Source organism: Ochotona curzoniae, unplaced genomic scaffold (assembly GCF_017591425.1).
Source record: "Ochotona curzoniae isolate NIBS_2020 unplaced genomic scaffold, NIBS_Ocur_1.0 contig_3520, whole genome shotgun sequence".
Taxonomy (NCBI): domain Eukaryota; kingdom Metazoa; phylum Chordata; class Mammalia; order Lagomorpha; family Ochotonidae; genus Ochotona; species Ochotona curzoniae.
The window spans coordinates 16,885,055-16,902,313 of NW_024465894.1; the positions used below are offsets into that span (position 1 = coordinate 16,885,055).

At 48.3% G+C, this 17,259-nt stretch overlaps 1 protein-coding gene across 1 annotated transcript; it reads left to right on the top strand.

Annotated features, from left to right (window-relative positions):
* Positions 1-8,427: 8,427 nt before the first annotated feature.
* Positions 8,428-11,160, top strand: CUNH20orf202 (chromosome unknown C20orf202 homolog). Its single transcript, XM_040981158.1, has 2 exons — positions 8,428-8,556; positions 10,930-11,160. The coding sequence occupies exons 1-2, from the start codon at positions 8,491-8,493 to the stop codon at positions 11,158-11,160; spliced, it is 297 nt and encodes a 98-aa protein (XP_040837092.1). The 5' UTR covers positions 8,428-8,490.
* Positions 11,161-17,259: the final 6,099 nt, after the last annotated feature.

Sequence of the window (17,259 nt, forward strand, 5' to 3'; positions counted from 1 at the left end):
CTCGGCAGCTGGAAGACAAAGTCATAAGTCAGTTGCACTAAGTAGACCTCTCCCACCTGCTGGGTCTCTGCCCCCACCCCCACCCACTGTTGACCACCGCTGGCTGCTGTGTGGCTTTGGAATGTCACCTCACCTCCCTGAGCTTCTGTTTACTTGCCTGTAAAATGACACACTACTACCCCCTACCTCCCAGGACTGTTGTAGAGACAGAGATAGAACACCCTCGGTGCTCAGAGAGCAAGCGCCCAGTCAGCATCTGTTGTCACCAGGGCCGGGACAATGCAAGCAGAGTGGCCATCAGGTTCCAATCCCACTTCTATCTACATAAGTATGAGCCTACATGAGTATGAGCTCACCTGTAAAATGGGAATTTAAAAAATGTCTCCCTCGTGAAGCGGTTGTGAGGATTTCATCAAATGAACAGAGCCTGCAGAGTTAGTAAGTGACTGCTGTTCTAGGATGGGGTGGGAGTGGGGGAGGAATACAGTGGCAATGACCATAATGTCATGGGAACAAACAGAAAATCCGGGAAGCTTCTGTGGCTTGCTGGCACTTTAGCTGAACTTAAGAGGATGAGTCAGAAACTTGCCAGCAGTGAGAGCAGTAAGTCCTTGCTGCAAAGGGGCAAGGGTGACCTTTAGAGGTCAGCGGGGACCCCGTGCAATCCCCCATCCCACAGCAGAAATCTGCCATTCCACAGGCACACCGGTGCCCTCAGGATACACACATCAAGGCCCAGGCACACGATCCACATGTGGCACAGAGCCTACCAGGCCAAAAGGGACTCTGTGTTGGGCTGTGTCCACATATACCACATACCAACACACACACATACATACACAACACTTGTATGCACACACCATACACACATGCATACATGTAAACAACACAGGAGGTACATGTGTGCACAATAAATGCACACATATATAAACAACACGAGATACACATACATGACACAAAATATACACACCACACATATGTAACATACCACAGAACATGGGTGGACAGAACACATACATGTACTTGACATACAACATACACAGCATGCACAACAGATACATATACATCACATACAACATACATACATGCATCTATACATACACACTCATAAATAAACACACATACAATACACACAACACAGATATATGCACACACCACACACATAGACCTCTGCATTCACAAGGCTGACCAAACTCTCTGAGTGCATGCTCCAAGCTTCTGTGTGTGAACATGGGCAGATGAAGGGCAAGTGGGTACAGTGACTGGGTACAGTGAAGGAAGGAAGGATGCTCCAAGAGCCCCAACACAGGATGGCACATTTCCCCGGCCTTCTGGCCTTCCCCTAATGTAGATTCACCAAAGACCCTTTGGGGCATAGCTCAGGCCCACGCATCTAAGTACTGCCTCTCCTTACCACCCCAGGTCACTATGATCTCCCTCCTTCCCAACAGAACGTACACTTCTTGCCAGCTCCAATGTCCATCCCAATGGGGAGCATTTCAAACAGCCCTCAGAGACCCTCACCCAAGGATGGCCACCTGCAGTCTGCACACCCAGTTCCTCTTGCCACGCGGACCTGGAGGTCAGCAACTGACTGAGGTTTCCCTAAGAGTCAGTGTCACCTAAAACCTGAAAACCCGTACTCCTGGGCTGCTGACTTCACTCCACCCCCCGCCCCAGCCAGCTCTTCCAGTGCTCCTCTGTGACCTTCCTCTGCATCCACCCATTTCACTGCCACCATGGGCATCTCGGGGTGGAGGTGGGGGCAGGAACAGGTCAGAGTACCACCTGGCTTGCTCACTCAAAAGAAGGAGAAAGCTTGTGCTGGTTGGGTTCTTGAGTCCCAGTGCTGAGTGCCCAGTCACAAACAGGGCCCACAGACAGGGCCATGTGGGTGCTCAAGATGCCCCACCCAGCCCTATCCTCAGCACCTTGCACAGGATCCAACTCCTGGAGTGGCTCCAGAATCCCCTTGTCCAGAATGACACACTACTGCTTGCAGATCAGGACATCCAAATCCCAGGAGGCAGGGCTCCTCTTCACCTGACTGGAACCCAAAACTTTTTCCTTAGGATGTGGGAGTGAGGGAGCAGAGAACAGGGGGACCCCTTCTCTTGGCAAGTCTGAATGCCCCATTTGCTTCTCAGGTAGGGGGTCTAGGAATCCCACCAACTAGTTACTTGTGGCCACACCCGAGAGAAGCAGAAATGGACAATGGGCCAAGTGTGTTGCTCCCACCCCTGAGCCACGCTCACTCTCCTCAGAAGCCGCTCCCACAACTGCACCCACTGGTACCCAGACCCCAGGGGGCTCTCTCTCTCTCTCTCTCTCTCTCTCTGTGTCTCACACACACACACACCCTCTTAACTGGCACTAAAACGGGTAAGACAGATTTTCCTAGACCTCAAGGGCCCAATAGCCACCCCACACTCCCTGACAGTGGAGAAAAGGGCACACAGCCTTGGGAGGAGCGATGGTTCCCAAACCCCAAGAGACATACACAGGCACAAGTTGTACACAAAGCCCCGGGGCGCGCTGATGCGCGAGAGCACACACACACACACACACACACACACACACACACACACGCAGGTCCCCGTTGCTCTACCCAAAGTTCCATGCCAGCGGAAAGCCTCAGCAGCGCGGCTGCCCGCTGGCCTGCAGTTCACGCCCCCTACTCCCCGGCCCAGCACCCCTCTTCCTCGCTCCAGCCCTTGGCCGCAAACCCCGCGGGCCGGTCCAGGCCGCCCCGGGCCCCGCAGGACGGTGCCCGTAGTGGAGCGGCTAGGCACCCCAGGGAGGCCGGGCTCGGCATCAGGGGACCGAGGTGTGCCCGGGTCCCTCCCCCTGGCCGCGTGTCCTTCGGCGGACCGCGAGGTCAGGCCCCTGTCCTTCGCCGCCCCTCCCCGCCTCGGGCCCTCGGCCTCCCGCCGTCCTCCCCCTGCAGGTCCCGCCCCGCGTGCGTACCTGTGCGGGGCCTCGCTCTCTTGCCTCCCACGCGGCCGGCGAAGGGCGCCAGGCGGCCGAGGGTGCGTCCTCCCCGGGGAGCTCGCCTCCTGGCAGCTGTGCACTGCCCGCGGGGGGTCTCTGCTGCGGCGGAGCCGCCACTGCTTCGCTCTCTCTCGGCTCCCGCCCCCTTCCTTCCCGGCCCTGCCCGGAGCCGCTGGGGAGGCGCACGTACCTGCTCGCGCCGCGCCGCGCAGCGCCCGGCTGCTCCGCGGCGGCGGCGGCTGGGGGGTGGCTTGGGAAGGGAGGGACCCGGGAAGGGGAGGGGGCCGGGGATTCTCAGGCTCGGCGGATTCGAGCTCCGCCCGCGGCCAGCGAGGGCGCCTAGAGAGTTAGCGCCAGGGGGGGAACACGATGACGGGTCATGGATCTGGGTGGGCGTTGCTGGGGGAGCCCGAGGCGTCCAGCTTTCCCCACCCCCGGAGGGCAGGTCTGTGCTGCCTGCGCCTGGGTTTAGGGAACCCGAGCCGGGAGCCCACGGTCCCCGCGCGCAGGGGCGGGGCGGGACGGGGGGCTGCAGGAGGATGAGACCCTCCCCCGCCTCCTGCCTCTCCCCGCCGCTGGGGAGCCCCTGTGGCGCCAGGCCCAGATGCCCTCACCCCTGCACACACGCATAGACACACGCACGCACACGCATACACACAGCTCCAGGTTGGACTCAGGTATTCTCCGAGGTCGGTAGGGCTGGGCGATCTCCTCGGGCGCGTGCAGCTGCTTGGCTCAAGGACGCCATCTAAAGGCTGAGAACAAGCGCCTTCTTCCCGCACCCCACCTTCTTGCCCTGGGGGATAGCGCTTGCTCTACCCCACCTCCCCTCAAGGCCCAGCTGCAGTACCTGTTCCCCTAGGAAGCCTGTCGGGGCGGAAGGGGGAATCCCTCATTCACACCACCTCCCCCCAGAATCTTCTCCATCTCCAAGCGCCTTTGCCTGCAATATTGATATTATCTCTGACAAGAGTGCCTTTCTGGTTACTGGTCAGTTTCTTCCATCAGACTGGCAACTCCCAGAGAAGAGGACCCATGTGCCTGAGAACTCAGGGTGGTGGCCGTGGAGGGATGGCTGGCACTCTATTTTCTGCCGAGTTAAAGGAGATGCTTTCTGCTGGGGGTTGTGGGGGACAGACAAAGCCCACAAAGGTTTGATCTGAAGAGTGTGGGGTGTCATGAGGTTTTCCTGAAGGTCCAGGGATCGGTTCACATGGGGGATGGGAGACTTCGTGCCCCTCCCCCACCACCTCCCCCAGCCTCACTGTCCACCTGAGTCCCTGCGATCAATACAGCATGGGTCCTGAGGGCTTTAGGTGGCCATCCAAAGACACCTGTCCTGGCTCCTCAGCAACGAGAAAAGTCTGAGAAGCTGTCACAAACAAAAGGTGCTGAAGGAGACATGACAACCAAATGGCGTCTGGGAACAGAAAAGGGCATTGTGTGAAAGCTGGAAAGATTCGAATGAAGTACAAACTGTAACAATAACATAGCAAAATAGGTCATTCATAGTAATAAATGTATCATGCTAAGGTAAATCTTAAATGACAGAAAACACTGAGTTTGGGGTACATGAGAACTCTGTACTTTCTCCCCAATTTTTCTGAGAATGTAAGAGTATTTTGCATTTTTTTTAAAAAATGGAGTGGTTGTTTGGAAGAGCTATAAATAGCTGGAGGGGGATCAAACTGTGGGCTTCCTGAGCTTAGTGAGTCATGAAACTGGGCAGATCCAAAGATACTGACTCCCACGAGCCAGAGCTTTCCAGATAGGGCTATCCCTGTGTCCACCCACTGGGGATTCATCTTGCCTCTGAGTGGCACTGCTTAGCTGGGTGCAACAGAGACTGTGGCCCAGAGCAGCAATACCTGATGAATGGACTGCCACAACAGAAAGCTGAGATTCCTGTCCTGTATCCTTTAGGGTAGATCACTGCCAAGTGTGGTTTATGCTCCCCTGTGGAGGCTGAGTATGTAGTTGAACCTGAAAAGATCCCCTGGGGATGCTGCAGGGGTTGATAAGCAGGGAGCTATTCAGTCAAAGGAGAGCATTCTCCCTCAAACTCTCACTGGTGCCAGGAGTTGAGACAGAGATCAGACCACTTAGGAGATTATGGTCATCGTTACCCATGGTTAATCCTCAATCATGAACAATGGAGACTTGTGATCTATGATGGAGTGAGGACCTCTTGAAGAATATCAGAGTATCAGTTCATCTAGAATTTTCCAAAAGCTGGTGGCACATAGTGTAATTCTAGGTGTCATGTGGATTTTAGGTGTTCATGTGCTTAGGTTATCTATTGCTGTGTAACCAGCCACTACAACAACTCAGTAACTTAAAAGGAAGTCATCACTTATTTGTTCATGCTTTTGCATATTAGGGTGCTTTCAGTTGCAAAAGCTCAGTTCTGCATATAGTGTCAGCTGAGGAGCCACAGCGGGTTGAAGCTGCCTGGACAAATGCAGGCCTGACCGTTCATCTGTGGTCTTGAGTCTCATTTTCAGTGAGGTTTGTTTGTAGGCTTGGGCTTCCTTACATAATGGCTGTCTCAAGACAGTCAGAGTTCCTATAAAGTCCTCAAAGCATGAAAAGAAGTTCCTGGATGCTTAAGCAAAGACCCCCCCCCCCCATTGAGCTGATTTTGCCCCTATTGCCTTCTATCAAATCTGCAAGTCTCAGGAGGAGGGGTCTGCACAAGGGTGTGAATAGTTGGAGGCATGGGGACTATGTCTGTGTGTATATCTGCATTTCCATGACTAAGTTCTAAAGTTGTTTTAGTTGCTCATGAATCCAGAGATATCATATCTAACATTGTTTAAAGTGTGGGGAATAGTCTGCTAATTTTCTCCAAGATTTCTTTCACTGGACTAGAATGTGGACTAGCTCAGTAACTAGCACAGTGCACCCAGAACAAGGATTCCATTCCTAGCCTCCCTTACAGCTAGAGATGATCAAATAGCTGGTAAGCTAGGCAGATATCAGAGAAGGTGGTGTGGTCAGAACACAGCAAATGTCCTGCAAGAAAGAGAGTGTTCCCTTCTCCCTGCCCCCTTTCCTCCCTTCTTCCTGGATATAGACACCTCCTGGCTAAAGCCTGAGTACCCACCTTGGACCATGATAGCGAGGCAACAAATTGGAAGATACCTGGATCCCAGATGATCAGCCAGAGACAGCAGCCTGCAATAGCATCTATGCTGCCATGTGTGAGAGAAATGCACTCCTCTCCTGCATAAGTCACTATGACTTGGATTGTCTGCCTCTCAGAAGAACTATTCCTATTCAAGATCATCAGTTTGCAGACACACAAAAGTCAATGAAAGATGAAGTGGTGGGCTGTCTCAGAAGGAGGTACACGAGACGCTAGAGTTTGAGAAATACAAATCCAGTCCATTGCCCTGCATCGCCCATGAAGTGACTGTGAAAACAGCCCAGGTCATGTTCAGGAAGGCTGTGATGAGAAGTGAATGGAAGGAGAGAGGGAAACAGGCAAGTGGAAGAGGAAACAGCAGTGAAAAGGTCCCCAAGTGACATGATAGCAATGAATTACTTGTGCGTTTATTTTATCTGACAAATCTCTATATATCCCTCCCCAAACATCAGACATATGTCTCGCAAATATTAATTATCTTAGCCACCTTAGCATGTAGCTGTAGCTGCTATTATTATGCCCATTTTAAGAAAATCAAGACTGACTCATTAATGACTGTGGTCAAAGTCATGGGTTTGGTTGTTTCAACATCAGACCACAGCTCCGTGTGCCTAAGAACTATGCCAGGTTTTATCATAATTTTCAAAGCACTCAAAACCATTTGAGAGGTTGATGATGTCATCCCCATTTTCACATTTGGAAAAATCAAGTACAAACCAGAGAAGACATTATTCTACCTGAAACCACACTGAGGTGGCCCAGGCTTCCGGATCAATTTAGGACCCTCAGAGAGGCCTTGCTGTCAGAGCTGATGAGTCAACCACACACCTGCTCTCACTCATCCCGAAATCAGGCTGACTTTTGGCATCTGGGTTTGTTTGCATGTTTCAAATTTTTAAGTTTTTTTAAGTTTTATTTTTAAGAGTTATTTGTTTTTATTGGAAAGGCAGACCAACTTTACAGAGAGAAGGAAAGACAGAAAGATCTTCCATCTTCTGATTCGGTGCCCAAGTGGCTGCAACAGCTAGAATTGATCCAAAGCCAGGATCCTGGAGTCTCCCAAGGCTGTGGGCCATCCTCTACTGCTTTCCCAGACCACAAGCAGAGAGCTGGATGGAAAGTGGAGCAGCTAGGATATGAACCAGTGCCCCTATGGGATCCCAGGGCTAACATGGTAAGGATTTAGCCATTGAACCATCACGTTTCCAACACCAGCCAGGTGCATGTAATGTTTCTGAAGCACCTAGGCTCCTACAGAACAATCCAGATATCACAATCATGGGCATGGTGTAAGGATTTAGGCTCAGGCACACGTGCACACGCGCACACACATACACACACACACACACACACACACACACACACACATCCCTTTGCTGCTTTGGCCATGCTGGCTGGTGGTGCCGCCAGCCTTGGGGGAAGGAAAAACCTGGGTGCTGTGCTCACTCCTTGCTGTGGGAAAAGAAAAGGAGCGTTCAGAGAAGGAAATAAGAGGGAAAAGTGTTTGGGGACACTGAAGAGTATCAGTGCTACATGAGGAGTATGTATATCTGATAGGGAGAGCATACAACTTCCTCTGAGGTGGAGGCAGTGTGGCACAGTTGATTAAGCTGCAACCTGAAATGCTGATACAGCCTATGAGCAGCAGTTCAAGTCCCAGCTTCTCTGCTTCCAGTCCAATGCCCTATTAATGTGCTTGGGAAGGCAGAAGAAGCTGATGCAAGGACTTGGGTCCGTGTTCCTATGTGGGAGACCCAGATGAAGCTCCTGGCTCCTGACTTCAGTCTAGCCCAGCCTGGACCATTGCAAGCTATTTCGGGAGTGAACCAGTAGATGAAAGATGTGTGTGTGTATCTGTGTGTGTGTGTATGTGTGTGTGTGTGTGTGAGAGAGAGAGAGAGAGAGACAGAGAGAGTGAGAGAGAGAGAGAGAGAGTCAGCCTCTCAAATAAAAAAAATCAATCTTTAAAAAAATCAGGCTCTCTGAAGGGGGCCCCTGTTTTCATGATAATGGTTACTGTGATCATTTAAAGATTTATAGTCTCTGTGATCCTGATGACATTAGATCTGGCTAGCTTCTGGATACAGCAGGTCCTGGGGCACCCATACCCCTAAATGGTCTCTCTCCCTTCTCTCCTGTTTATTCTGTTCAAAGGACTGAAATCTTGGGAAAAAAAAAAAAGACCAAATTACATTTTCCACCGTGAGCTACTTTCTGCTCTCATTAACTACCTCCTCGATGACTTGGCCAGACTCTGCTGCCAGCCTGAAGGAAGTGGGAGGCTGTGCTAGTCAAAGGTCCCTTGGGCTCAGCACCAGGTCAGTGTCAAGGTCTCTCCCAAGGACTCTGAGATGAAATCAGCGGAAAAGCCAAACCCAAGTCTCGGGCAGACCCTGGAGTGGCTGAGAAAAGAACTGGTAAGCTTTGTATTTCTTTTGCCTGATGCTGCCCTCTTCCCTTATTTTCCTGGGTTCCCTGGACTTTCTTCCCAGCTGCCCTTTGGCTGATGCATAGGATTCAGGCTGGAGTATGGGCCCGGTAGGCAGCCCCTGGGACCAGCCACACAGTGCGTAATGGCAATCTCAGGGGCTGGGATAAGTAGGTCATGGCCTACATAGGAGGCACAGGGTGCCATGCTTGCCAGACAGGTCTTAGGATCACGCCGGTCCCTGGGCAAACGCCCAGCTCCCGGCTCTGCAGCCTCAAGTGAGTGGCTCTGCCTCTTTGTGTCTCACCTCCTCATAACACAATGTAGATAGTGCTTGTGCCCAGATTGCCAAGGTTACTGTAAGGATTCATAGAGGAGACTTACCTAGCATACCAGGATATGCCCACAAGTTCATGGAAAATGAAATTAAAGGATAAGTTCATTTTGGTGCAAAGAAAAAAAAAACCTGAAACTTATGTATATGACAGATTTCAAAATATTCATAAAAATCTCTATTGCTTCTAAAGAAAAGGGGGGGTCATATATTTGCTACAGGCAGCTAAACTGTCCCTTGAGACACCCACAGCCCATACCAGAGTAGGAGTTCTCAGTTTGTCTTCCATTCCAGCTTCCTGGGAATGTACATCTTAAGTGGCAGTAGGTGATAGCTCAAGTGCCAACCACGTGGGAAACCTGGTTTTGGTTCCAAGCTCCAGTCAGCCTGGCCCAGGCCTACCTGTTGAGAATATCCGGGGAATGAATTAGCAAGAGATTTCTCTCTCTCTCTCTCTCTGCTTTTCAACTTCATATAAAATACAGATAATTTTTTAAAGCATCTTATTTATTTATGTATTTATTTATTTATTTGAAAGGCAAAGTGACAGAGATCTTCCTTCTACTGGTTAATTCCTTCAAATGATTACAGCAACTGAGGCTGACCCAGCCCAAAGTCAGAAATCAAGAGCTCCATCCAGGTCTCCCACGTGGGTGGTCATCATCCCTTGCTTTCCCAGGCACATTATTATTTTCTAATATTTATTTATTTTTATTGGAAAGGCAGGTCAGATTTATGAACAGAAGGAGAAGCAGAAAGATCTTCTATCCTCTGATTTATGCCCCAAATGGCCACAAAGGCCGTAACTGAGCCAATCCAATGTCAAGGTTTTGAGCTATCCTTTACTGCATTCCCAGGCCACAAACAGGGATCTGAATGGGAAATGAAGCAACCAGGACACAGACTGCTGCCCAGCATTTGCAACATGAAGATTTAGCCATTGAATCATTGTGCTGGGCCCACTCAGGTCCATTATTAGGGAGCTAAATTTGGAAGTAGAAGAGTTGGGACTTGAATCTGTACTCAAATATGGAATGACAGCATTGCAGGCAGTAACTTCACTCACTGCCACAAATTTTTTTTAATTCATGAAAACATGTATCATGAAAAAAAAAAAAACCTATGAGCACCAAACTAAACTTATGTTTTGATTCTACTTTCCAGAATTTTTGAAGTATACTCCTGCTCTTAGTACCTAGTTGTTGCCTATGATAGTTCTGGCCCGGGTAGACATGGAATTCACTGTCTTAGCCTGGATCTTCTTGAATGCAGAGGCTTAGACAGGGATTGGAGAACCAAGCAGGTGCTTGAAGGGCCAAGCCTGGAGTGATGACAGGTAGGGAAATGGGGAGTTGCGGTGAAGGCAACATAACACCAGGCTGTGCATGGTGTCACTGACTTGGCTTTGGAGGAATGAGTCTTCTAGCAGCTGCCTTCCCTCCTGCAGGACTTCTCTGCTGAAGAAGATACTGCACCTGCCAGAGAGAAAATGAAGAGACCAGTATCTGTCCAGCTCACTCCCATCTCTCTCTTCCTTTATAAAAACCCAGCCTACCAGGCACTAACTCTCCTGTACACCTGAGTTATAGCCCTAGGTCTCTTGGTGTCTGCTTGGGAAGTCAGACTTTATTCCCTTCCCTGTATATATTTTTTTCTTCCAAGTCCACCCCCGACTTTGCCTCACAGGAAGTGGCTAACCCAGTAGGGGCTAACCCACTAGGGGTTTCTCTGAAGACCCAGGGACAGCCAAAATGATTTGTTCGATACAGCGAAGATAAAAGGAGAAAGGGGAGTCACACACATCACATTTCAGAGCATGCTTTCCTGCATTCTCATTTATTCAATCCTGAGTACAAAGTCATTCATGTTCTGCTCTACCAACAAGGAAGCAGGCTTTGGTGGATGTGGTACTGTGAGATTGCACAACCCCCAGACGGGCTTGTCTTGGATGGGGGCAGTGATGGGAAGGAGTATCATAGGCACCCTGCCATGCCCTGCACATGGTTCACCAGCTTCTTCTCTTCCTAGGCTGACATGCAGCTGCAGGACCAGCAGCTCCTACTTACACTCAGGCAGCTTCACAGTGCCCTGGAGGAGCTGCGAGCTGAGACCATCCACTGGGAGGACGCCAGGTCCAGCAGAGGGAACTCTCCCATCAGGGCTCGGACAGGCTCTGAAGGCAGGGGCTGCCAACCTGTCTCCTTGAGGCGGCTGGCACAGCTCCGAGCAGAAGAAAGCAGACGGAGTTCCCTCCCCTAACTGGGTTTTCACTCGCCCAGCCCAGTCTAAGGTAACGTTGCTGTTTTGGTGGTGGGAAGAGCATCAGCGAACTAGAGCTCTGAATTCATCTCTACCTCTGTTCTTTGTGTGTCTCTGAGCCTATCCATCAACTTCTCAGCATATCTGGTTCTACTTTTGTCACTTATTGGAGGTTTCTTGAAAGGTCCAAATAAGATATTGGATATGAAAATGTTGTGAAACCATGAACATATATGACTCTGACAAGTACCACGGTGGTCATCCTATCCTTAGGAATTTCCCAGAGGCAGCTGTTCAAAGAAAGAGCAGGATATATAAGAATGGCTACTAAGGGTCTCCGTGGTAAAACGTCAGAACCCTGAGCAGTGACTGTCTTCTATTTTCTCAACAGGTCCTTCTGCTCCCCTTTATCTGACAGTAACAGGCCCTCTTGCCACCTTGGCCATAGAGGCCTGTCAATTATATAATTCATAGTTGCCCTTTCCACACTATTGGCCCAATGGGTAGGCATGTGACTCAACAGGAGCCAATCACAGTTTTTCCCTGAGATTGCTATCTGGACAACTACAGTTAACAGGGCTATGATTGCCAGTGCCCAAGTTCCATGACAGGTGCCTGTCCATGATGAAGAAAAAGAGAGATGCAATCTGCAAAGGGAAGTGGAGAGAGGGCCATGCAAGATACAGATGGAAAAGAGGAACACAGGATTTTCTTTAGTCCTTTACTCCAGGTACTAGCTTTGTGAGTTACCTCTGCATTCTTTCCAGTGACTGGAACCAGAAAATTCCACCACTAGTCCCCATAGCCACACATGTTTGTCTGCTTAAACTCTTGCAAATAGGGTTTCTTTCTTTTATAACCAGAAGGGTGCCAAGGAATATATCCAGATGTTCCAAAAAGCACCAAAACAAAAACAAAACCTCAGCATTTATCCATGTAGTATCTGTCACAATGACATACATCCCTGACAACAAGCAACAAAGCTCATACTATGTGAGGACTTCATAAAGTTCATGGGGCCTGGGCTGGTGGCCTCGTAGCTAAATCCTCACCTTACAATTGCTGGGATCCCATGTGGGAGCGATTTGTTTCCCAGCTGCTCCACTTCCCTTCCAGCTCCCTGATTGTGGCCTCAGAAAGCAATTGAGGATGGGACCCTGCACCCAAGTGGGAGATCTAGAAGAAGCTTCTGGCTCCTGGCTTCAGATCGGCTTAGCTTCAGCCATTTGGGGAGTGAACCAGCAGATGGAGAATCTTTCTCTCTGTCTCTCCTTCTCTCTGTAAATCTGCCTTTCCAATGAAAATAAATAAACTTTTAAAATGTTCATGGAAAATGCAATTTAAAAGACAAGTGTATTTGGGTGTGAAAAGCTTTTGAAACCCGTGCATACTAGAGGGTCTCAAAAAAACCTCCTGGAAAACACATATTATGAAAAATTTATGCATGTATTTCAAAAATATTTTCATACCACAATAAACATCTTTTAGCTTCATTGTTCATGAATTACTGAAATATCTTCATGTAATAGAGCACTCTGTCGTTACAATGCTGAAGACACAATTTTAATAAGTTTTATCTTCTGATCAGACAGGGAAAATGGGTTGAAATTTTTTAATATTCATGGCATTAGGAGAGTCAGAGTATTAATAGTTTTTTCATTTTTGAACATCTATTTGCCTGTGGTTAAATATTGTTTTAATGGTTTTGATAAAGTATGTATGGTGCATACAGTGATAGAGTGCAGAGGGTTGTGATAAATAGATAATTTATAGTCAGACTAATCTGCAAGTCTTATATAATATTTGATAACTAAAAAATCACCTACTCTGGGAGGCTGGGGCTAGGACCCTGCACACCACAAATCTATATCACTAGTCGATTCTGGTTAGGCTTTGTTAGCCTTTGCCAATAGGCAGGGTGAGGTTTGATAGCAAAGCTGGAGGAGAAGAAAGACCTCACTCCCTTTTGCTTTGCACCTGTAGATGCTTGTGGGCTACCAGTTCCTGCAAGCACCACCAAACTATGCTGTTTCATCACCTACTGTGGCACCAGCCTCCTCCAAGGTTTAGGCCCAACCCCCAGGGTCCCTCCCAAAGCTCAGGGACACCAGCTTGGGATGGACAGTCCCTCCGCCTCTGGAACCTGAACCTGAGCTCCTACCCTACAACGTGGTCCTACCCAGCCCCAGCAGAGGACAGCCCCCTTCCTGGACTTCGGAACTGTGTGCAGCACCCTGAGTCTGTCTACATTTTGAAACTTTAGTAGTCTCAGCTTCTTTTCTTTGTTACCTCAGCCCTGGGGGTGGTAGATGCTTCCTGTAATTGCTACCTTTGAGTTCTTTTTATAACCTTTTTTTCACCCACTCAACCACTTTATGCCTAGTTAATAATTCTTGATATTAAATTCTGTGTTAAAAATAACTGATGTGACTTCTGTCTCCTATCTGTTCCTGACTGACAAGTTTTTTTTTCCTATTCTCAATGCCATTGTCATCATTTTTGTTCATGCCTCTAGGCATAAAAGTATGAAGGTTTGTGTAAGAGCTGTGTCTAAGCAAAGCAAAAGGGAGATATGGGATTGCCCAAATTTATAAGAAATCTGTTTTCCAAAATGGGTCAATTCATTTGTATTCCCCCAAGTCACATAAAAGAGTTTCTGGTGTTCCATGTCTGGTCTCAATTACCCATTTTCCTAATTTTTTGTCATGATGGGTGCAAAATAGCATTTGATTATGATTGTTACTTGCTTGATAGTGCTTACAAAAATGTTTTCTGGGGCCAGTGTTATGGCATAGCCGGTTAAATCACTCTGTGTGATGCCAGCATCCCACACTAGCACTGGCTCGAGTCCTGACTGCTCCATTTCTGATCCAGCTCTCTGCTCGTTCATCTGGGAAGGCGACATAAGACAGCCCAAGCACCTGAATCCCTGCTACTCTCATAGGAGATTTGGATGGAGTTCCAAGTCTGGCTAGTGCTGTCAACTGGAGAATGAATCAGAGAATGAAAGATCTCTCACTGTCTCACTCTCTAACTCTGCCTTTCAAATGAATGAATGAATAAACCTTTAAAACCATGTGTTTGTTTACATTTTTAAAATTTTATTTGCTTATTTATTTTTATTTTTGATGATGTTTGTTACCCTACATTTCAATTCAAGCGCTACTGTCTCATTACTTTTTCCCTTAAATAGAAGCTTCTCGGTCTTTCTGAGCTTCAGAATTTGTAAGAAAAGGGATAATAATAGTAATTACTCAGGGTTGTTGTGTGAATTAAACAAGATAATGTATAGAAATGACTTAATCAAGCACTTGGCAACAGAAAGGATAATAAATGGTTGCTTGTCCTCATTGCTGAGTGATTCCATCCTAGTGTGTTAAAACGTGACCATGACAGACAGACAAGCTTGTGTGCACTCATCATCTGGAGACACCTCTGCCTGACATGTAAAGTAGCTATGACACTGGCTTTGGGTCACAGTGCTAACCAGTAGCACCCAGATTCAGAGCCCCTGCACCTGCCCCTCTGGTGGGATATTCGGGGTTCCCCCAGAACATACATCCTGGATCCGTGCAGATTCATTCTGAGCCGGATGCTGAGATGCTGGAGGTTGCCATGGGGATGATGTCCCCACAGAAGGCTGGAAATCACCTCTCTCCAGGACAGCCCTGGAGCAGCAGGTAGAGTGCATTCAATGTGGTCTCAGAAAGTTCAGTGTTTTTCCTGTTCAGGGAGCAAAAATAAAACTGTTCTCCCAGGCCTGGCATCCAGAGAGAAAGGAATGGATAGAGAATCAATGGAATTAAAAGCCAAAACTTAGGAGCTGGTGGAAGAACAGCATGTGAAACCCAGAGCGAGTGGGGGCAGGTCGGGCCCCTCACTGTGATTAATGAGACACTCTGAGACCTGCCTGCCTGTGGCTTCAGCTCCCAGTCCTGCACCAGCCCAGAACCTTACAAAGCCCAAGTGTTACAGTGCATATGGTGTGTAAAAATAGCAACAATCAGGACCTGCACGGTGGCTCAACAGGCTAATTCTCCATCTCACAGCACCAGCACACCATATGGGCACTGGTTCTACACTTCCCATCCAGATCCCTGCTTGTGGACTGGGAAAGCAGTAGAGGATGGCCTAAGTCTTGGGACCCTGCACCCACATGGGAGACCTGAAGAGGTTCCTGGATCCTGGCTTCAGATCAGCTCAGCTCCGGCTGTTGTGGCCATCTGGGGAGTGAACCAGCAAATAGATGTTATCTCTTTCTATTTCTCTCTTGTAATTCAGCCTTTCAAATAAAACAATAAACAAGCCTTTAAAAAGAAACACACACACAATAGTCACATTATTATTGCAATATCCAACACTGTCATAAACCTATTGCCCATGGCTCTGGGAATTCTGGGGCTTAGCCCACGACTCTTGCTTTGGATCTCTCAAGGTGTCTGTGTCCAAGGTTTCTTGGCTCATGTGTCTGGCTAGATGTTACATGGGACCTTACTGAGAGTTGGCAGCTGGGAATCTGCATGTGGGCCCAGACTTCTTCACAGCACTAAGACTGAGCTTATTTCACACAGGTTGGGGCTACACCTTGCTGGTCTTTCTTCCATCTTTTTGCTTTCACTCCCACCATTAATGATTTCACTCTGCTATTCCTTGAAGTTGATGTCTATAGAGAGGGTGTCTGGTCAACTCAAATTTTAAAATATTTGTTTATTTTTATTTGAAAGTCTGAGTTAGAGGGAGAAAGAGAGAGAGAAAGAGAGAGAAAGACCTTTAATTCTTCAGTTCATTCCTTAGATAGCCACAAAGGCCAGGACTGGGCCAACCTGAAACTGGGGGCCAGGAGCTTCATTTGAGTCACCCGCATGAGTAGCAGGGCCCCAAAAAATTGCTTTTCCCAGGCCATTAGCAAGGAGCTGGATTGGAAGTAGAGCAGCTAAGATACAAATGGGCACCCATATGGGGTGGTGGCATCATAGCTGGTGGCTTTACCTGCTGTGCCACAATGCTGGCTGCAATCAGATCCATATTTGACACCTGGACACATCCCAGGTTGTTGGCATACATTTCCCCCACAACTGCCACTACCCCCCCATGTCCTCCTCTTTCATTCTTTCTTTTTTTTTCTTCCTCTGTTCTCCTCTTCTTATGTTTCTTCCTTCTTCTTTTCCTCCCCTTCTCCATCTTCTCTTATCTCATTAGCAGACTACACGGGTAATATAATGATTCTAAGTAAGGACTGAGACATCAGGCTGCTTGGGCTCGAATCCTAGGTCTGCTTATCTGTTTTGTCACATTTCTAGGTTTCATTTTGCTCCTCTATAATGTGGGGATGAAAACAAAAATCACCTCACAGGGCTACCTAGCACACACAGGGCAGGACCAAGAAGAATTTCACACAGCTTGAGAGCACCTTGGGCAATGCTGGAAAGGTTGAAATTTGTCCAATGCCTGCCATGCACATACCAGAATGCTTCACCCACTTGCTAAATGCGTGCTACCATTGACATACAGACAGAGGAGAGAATTGAAACCCAAAGAGCAACGCCCTGAAATGCAAAAGCATGAAAGTTAAGAAGAGACAAAAGCAGATGTTCAAAGTTGCACTTTGGCCAATGTTTTTGTTTCCTTGCCCTAAGCCATCACACGGGAGTGACTACTGTGCTGTATGTGGGCGCCACCTAGTGTCCATGTATTGTCATTCTTCTAGGGATCTCAATGGGGTTCCTTCAGCATCTGCTTTCTCATTTAGGGTTATCTCATTGGGAAGACCTTGGTGACCAGCCCTTCCTGGCACTGAAGATCTGGGATTGAACTTCAACTCCACTCCAGATCAAGTTTCCTGGGGGCAAGTTGTTTCTCTCCCTCTGTTTCTCCCTTTAGTCTAATGACACCTCTCAAAACTATAAAGGACCTTGGGAAAGGGTTTTATAAATTGAACATAGCTGGGACCAATAGAAAACAGCATTGTCTGCAGCTGAACAGTCCTGGAGTCAGTAAAAAAAAAAAATTCTTACTCTGCACCTGCTGGATGCCAGCCACTGTTGTGGACAAAGGGATAAATACAACACAAAATTCATGTGATTTGCAGTTTAGCATGCC

Coding starts and splice junctions, on each gene's coding strand:
- CUNH20orf202 (XM_040981158.1), top strand. CDS start 8,491: ATGAAATCAGCGGAAAAGCCAAACCCAAGTCTCGGGCAGACCCTGGAG. Junction 8,557..10,929: donor AGTGGCTGAGAAAAGAACTG/GTAAGCTTTGTA, acceptor TTCTCTTCCTAG/GCTGACATGCAGCTGCAGGA.